Source organism: Ornithodoros turicata, chromosome 9 (assembly GCF_037126465.1).
Source record: "Ornithodoros turicata isolate Travis chromosome 9, ASM3712646v1, whole genome shotgun sequence".
Lineage (NCBI taxonomy): Eukaryota > Metazoa > Arthropoda > Arachnida > Ixodida > Argasidae > Ornithodoros > Ornithodoros turicata.
The window spans coordinates 5,230,906-5,237,402 of NC_088209.1; the positions used below are offsets into that span (position 1 = coordinate 5,230,906).

Consider the following 6,497-nt stretch of genomic DNA (forward strand, 5'->3'; position numbering starts at 1 on the left):
TGAACGAAAAAAAAGCAAAAACAACAACGTGAATGGAAAAAGTTGCTGGTAACGTTAACATAAACCGGATCTTACTCGTAAAACGGCATGCACTTGCAGATGCCACGAATGTGACGTGGAACAGAGAGAAGAGGTTCTAGTGGAAGTAATATTTCTAAATGGTGCACAAGGGAAAAGCACTTAAGCACAGTACTCACGATAAAGCGGTCTCCACAGTTGTAGTCAAGCTGTAATCCTATAACAGCCACCCGCCCGGCCGCTGGCGCTCATTGTACTGTCGCACTGTCGTAACTTGCAGACAACTCCTTTAGATTACAAAATCAACGCCTATGTCACACATCACGCTGAGAACATAACGGGCAAAAGTCGCTGTACAAGCACGCTGCTATAAGCAAGCGACCGTTGCACAGTAAACGCATCATTTATCGCGGGAGCAGGAACGCACAAAATACAAATATAAGAGTTTCAAAATAACTTTCGTTAACAGGAACTTTACCAAAAATTGAAACATAATTATTACTACTAATAAAGTCACTTTCTGATCGTTTTATAACTTTGTCTTGCAATCTTTATTAACCTGTCCTGGCACTGAAACCGAAACTTCCCCCCAAATATGTAAACTGGTCCAGTTCGAACTGGCACCACCTCACTTCCAGTTGCTACCAGTCCAGCTTGAACTGGTACCAGTTCACTTTCCAGTTGCCCCCAGCCCAGCTTGAACTGGTTGCACACAGTGCCCACTTGCCACCAGACCAGCTTGAACTGGTACCAGTTCACTTCCCAGTTACCTCTAACCCAGCTTGAATTGGTACCTGTTCACTTCCCAGTTGCTACCAGTCCAGCTCGAACTGGTGCCACAAAGTGCCCAGTTGCCACCAGCCCAGCTTGAACTGGTACCAGTTTACTTTCCAGTTGCCACCAGTTTGGTACCAGTTGGTTCCAGTTGACCACCAGTTGGCGCGAACTGGGAACGAGCTGGTACCAGTTGACTTCCCAGCTCAAATTTTCGCCTGGAATGATACGATAAGATGTGGGTTCGAGTCCTACAGCTGGCTAACCTTTTCAGTGACTTTCATCTTTCAACGAATGTCAGTGTTAATCTTGGCCCGGACAAATCTTGTGGCGATGAGCTGCTGACTAGCCCGAACGTCAAGGTGGGATTATCTGTGGAGAGTGTCGCAAACTTGACGAGGGAAGCTCAAAGGGACGTACACTAGAGTCACTAAATAAGCTAAGCGTAGCTTATTTAGTGACTCTAACGTACACTATCGCGAAAGAAACATTTCGACAAAAATGACTGACGCCGTATCCGTCATGCTGTGTTTTATTCCTAGTACCCGTAAACACTCCCGCTGTAAGCGTAAAGTGCGGAGATTTATGAGTAAATGGCAAGGGAAACGTGAGTTACTCTTATATTCCTCCGCATAAGATTTCGTCTTGACTGATGAACTGAGGCTCTGCGTCGGAGTACGAGTCTATTCGTTGTTTTTCAATTGTTATGCGGGCCCTGCCTCCTGAGAACACATGCATAGTTCCGTGTGCAAGGCGTCTTTTCTTGCGCTTGGTTAACGGTGGTTCAGGCTCCTGGCGTCTCATGATCTCACATCATGCACCGTCTGGCAATGTAAGTCGTCACATTTTGGACTGTGTATCTTGAGTTTCCTTGAATTTCAGACTTCATTTGTGTCACAGGTATGGCAGAAACAACTCGGATCGAACGAGACAACGTCGCACGATGTAGTTGACCGAGCACGAGGACGCTGCCTAAACAGTTGTGACTCTCCCAGCTATCTCCATGCTGCTAATTCATATGCATACGCCCATCGCCCCCCGTGTTGGTGCCTTATGTGTGATGGTCATCTATGATCAGATACTTTTGTTATAGGTGAGACTCTTTTCGCTTTCGTTTTCATTTTCGTTTCTCCGATGTGCGTTTCTCGCTGTTTAGTCATGTGTGTTAATGATTCCGCAATCCGTTCTTGTAATAGCAGTTCGTAGTATTATTGCTGATAATAGCGCAGCACGGTGTGTTGACAGGAAGCAAATGGGTTTTCTGACTTGTAAAAAGCGGCCCTGATGTTGTATATGGTGGTGGTGGTTGTGATGCAAAACACGTGTGGAATGCCACTTAGAGAGCTAAATGATTTATGCATTTAACAATATTCAACTAAACGTTATGTTAAAGGATAATTGTGTTTCCAGTACGGAAAGTGGTCTTTTAAGTCCGCGTTATGCTTATGACTATTTCGTGTAAGGGGCCTCTGCGGAGATGGACTCAGGTCTGACAAAGAGCACCTTATCAGCATGATTTATTTCGGCGTTACCGTATTTTCGAGATCTGCTTTCCCATTTAAGCACTAGAAACACTAGCAGTTTCGCTGTGTTTACTGTTGCAGAGACACCTGCAGCCATCTGACAATACCACGGAGCGCATGAATGACATGATGAAATGATTTACGCATCTAACAATATCCAGATGAATGCTATTTAATGGACGAGAAAGATTCCAGAATGGTATGTAGTTTTACAGTCCATGTTACGTTTGTAACTACTTCATGTAGAAATTTCCTGGAGATGACTCAGGACTGGCGAAGAACACCTTATCGGCATCCCTTACGGTCCTAGCATATTTCCGAGATTAGCTTTCTCATTGAAATACTTCAAGCAGTGTCGTATCTTTGGAATCTACTGTTGAACACACATGCTTGGCCGTTTGACAATACCAGCAAGCACATTATTTTGCGCCTTTCATAAGAAACTTCTGTTTCCAGCATCCCCAGGAACAGGACTGGCTCTTCGTAGCCATGCTGCACTGCACAGTACCCCGCATGCACGCTCAGCTGCATTAAGTCGTGCTCCTGAAGTTTCTACTATGCGACACCCTGCTGAAAGAAGTTCAGAAGACTACTCTGTCACGCATACTGTACAGCCAGCACAACTCACCTGTAAAAGTGTTTTGTTAAGTTGTAACTACTTATACTACATACGATGCGCTGCTCGATAAATGGTACGTCTGAATACACTGAACACTTCAGCTGTTATAAATAATTAGCTTATTACCTGTCTGCTATAGATTTTATTTTGTGGATATGTCTCCTATTCTGCGTCCCTATAGATGCCTTGATGATCCTGTGATACAACGCTCATTAAATGTTTTTACACTATGAATGTGAACTAATTCAATTACTAGCTCATATAGGTGGTCCACAATTTATATTTCGTTGCGTGTGAATTTTTGTGAAGATACACTAATGTCATTTCATACTAGTCTAAAGTTTTGTAGGTATTGTGGTTTGTTGGTTTATGGCTAGTATGCTTTGTTTTTTTTTTCTCCTGCACCTTATACTTCATTACTTGCATGCCATAGGCGCAGTATCCTACAACCAAATGTATCTATTATTGTGGGCTCTTTCCTCTAATAAAGTGGGATTATTTCATGAATAGTTGTTGTATTGCGGTTTAGATATGTGCTACTAACGCTGCTAGAAAAACTTCCATATATCCAGATGTTCTGGTTTAAATGAGATAGCGGCGTACGCAGGCTATGGTGAGAGGGTGAACACGGTTCAAGTGACGCACTCGTGCTTCTTATTGTTCTGTTGACCGTCGCAAGAACTCTTGTATATTACTTGCTTTGCGTATGTACGTGCGTTTTACATCTGTTATTCACGTTATCGACGTGTTTGTCTGTGTCATACGATTTTGCAGTGCAGTATTCCTAGCTATTGTGGCGTACCTGACTGTTAACTGCCACAACTTTTAGATCAGCAACAAGCAATGACTTAACGGTTTCATGCTACAGAAGTGAAACTGTTTTGTGCCATCGCCGCCCCCCTTCTCAAGTCAGCGTTCCCGGCTGTTCCTTATCCAAACGACAATTAAGATGACAGTCAAGTAGCCTTTTTGTCATTCACAACGCCCTTCGTTTTTACTCTTACTGTGAGGCATATGGAAGGCAGAAAAAGCGTTAATATAAGGGTAAGGTTAGGACGGATGGAAAAACAATCAACCGTTAGCTCTTAAAATGAGAGCCCAAGAGTTGTTCGATTTTTTACCTTTAATATCCGTCACGGTATCTATCCGTACAGCGCTGACGTATTGGATAAGGGTAAAAAAACGCATCTTTGTTTTTGCTGTTATTAATATTATCCGATTTTTTTACGAGAGTGTACGGTCGATCAGAACCTGTGGAGACATCGCAGAGAAGCTTCACTTCTGTATAGGGTACGGAATGGTCTTTCAAGCACAAGAATGATGACGACCGCGATTGCGCTAGCTCATCGTTTTGTTGATGTTCTGCCATGGCGGCGAACCGGATCAAAAGAAGGGCAGGGACTTGTAACGCCCTGATGTGAGCTCGCGACAGTGCGCCCGTGACGACATTTTCTTTGCCGTGGATGTGGCGGATGATCGTTGTGAAATCTTGACCTGAATTGGAGTTGACGAAGTCCGCGAGGTATGTCCCCGGCGCTGTTACTTGCAAGTGCGAAGGTCAGAGGATTGTGATCAGTGAGCACGAAAAACGCGTAAATCCGTGTGCCACCAGAAGCTCGTACAGTAAGTAGGCAATGTGTTACCTGCGTTAATGTAGGACTACTTTGTCTGCTCACACCCTGTAGGAAAACAACAGGCACATCGACGTATAAACAGCAAAGGTGCCAGAACTGTAGCGTTCGTTGTGCCCGCTCTTTCGATTTTCTGTCATGTGCCAGAGTAGGGTTTTGCGTGCTCTCATACTCATTTCAGTTTGATGCATTCTTATTGATATTGCTCTTATGTTTCCCACAGATCTGCGACCCTTTTGGATATGATCGTCGTCTTGGTCGTCAGCCCAAGCGTACGTACAAGCATTTCAAAAAGGCAATCATCAATGCGTGGGAATTGGACGACTACGAAGTTCCAGAAACAGATGTGACATTCTGCATGCAATAGGGAACACTGTTTTCAGGAGTCAGAATAAAGGTTTGGACATTGCGTTCATAACAGGAATTGCTGCAGCATGATGTATGTTTCAAAGAAAGAAAGGAAAAAAAAAGGGCATCGCACAATCGCGCAGAGAGACAAGTATTTTGGGAGGGGTTCTGGGGGATACTCCCTTTCTAAAATGCACATCCAAACCTACGAGGGCTGAACCCACAAAACACCCCTTGTGGCAGCGCCACTAAACGCACACTTTGCTACGTCTACGGAACAGAGTCAACACGCGACATACGGAAAGGCCAATGAGTGCCAGCGCCAGGGGCTGAGCACTCATTGGGTTTTCCGTGAGTTACATGTTGACTTTGCCCTTATACGCGCGGAGGCTCCAGGTGTTGTGTTTGACTCTAGACGTTGTTCGCCTTGGCTCGTTTGCCTATGTTTCTTCTGTGTATACGCCCGTCTGTATTCGTCGGACTTGGAGGTTAATACGCGGTTTCACCAATGACAATTAACACTTGAAGTGGCATTAGACTTCCCTAAATTTGGTGTTACTCGTGAACCTTGTCTTACTAACGGCTCTATGCAGAGACTGAAACTAAAACAAATATCGGTTCGGGTACGGCTACGGTTCAGCGACAGAATTCTGAAAATAGTTTCGGTTACGGTTACGTGATTCAGCGCTTTAATATTTGCGGTCACCAGTAACCAAACAGTTGAACCGGTACTTTTTTTCGGTTTTCTCTATGGTATATCTGCAGGCTGCGTGGATGTCGCAAAGTGAGCTACAAAATGCAACGGGTAAAAATTAACGGGCAACGAAGAGATGGATATCCCTGGGGGCGAGGTCTGGATTGTAAGGGGGATGTGGCAGCAATTCCCAGCCAAGTTCATATAAGGTGCGTGTCATGAGATGCTCGGTATGCGGGCGTACATTGTGCTGTAGGAGGAGGACTCCATTGGTGGTGGGGCCTGGCCGCTTTTGCTTCAGCGCCTTATGCACGTCCCTGAGAACCTGGCAGTAATATGCATATTGATGGTGGTACCACTGGGCAGAAAATCAACATGAACAACGCCAGCCCTGTCACAGGAAACCGTGGCCATGACCTTACCCGCAGAAGGGGTACTGGGTACCGCTTCTTAGGAACTGGCGAGCCCGGATGCATCCACTGTTTTAATGCGCGTTTAGACTCAGGAGTGAAATGGTGCACCCACATTTCATCGCACGTGGTACGGCTGTCCTTCAGTGTCGAACCGCTACCTTAGCTCTGGGGAGATTTCCAGCTTTCTGTGCCAGTGAAACACGGAGGGCTGCCTGCACCCCAACGGGTACTAACTTTCCGAAACTGGAGGTGTTCATGAATGATAGTGTTCAACGTTCCCGCAGAAAGGTCCGTCTTTCGAGCCAGTTCGAGACGTGTTATCCGTCGGTCCTTGAGAATCAGGCGCTCCACAAGTTGGATGTTCTGAGGAACTCTGACACTGGGATCTGAGCCGCCCGGCCGGGATCGTCCTGCACTGATGTACGGCCGTCTCGGAACCGTTTGCACCACTCAAATGCCTTGCTGCGGCTAAGTGTA

General features: G+C 45.5%; 1 protein-coding gene across 1 annotated transcript in view; it reads left to right on the forward strand.

The window, feature by feature from the left end:
- LOC135369232 (uncharacterized) overlaps positions 1 to 4,989 on the forward strand; it is a 105,132-nt gene extending 100,143 nt beyond the window's left edge. Inside the window, exon 9 of the mRNA XM_064602854.1 lies at positions 4,789 to 4,989. Coding sequence (XP_064458924.1) covers positions 4,789 to 4,932 — 144 coding nt within the window. The 3' untranslated portion in view covers positions 4,933 to 4,989. The remainder of the gene's footprint in view (positions 1 to 4,788) is intronic.
- Positions 4,990 to 6,497: the final 1,508 nt, after the last annotated feature.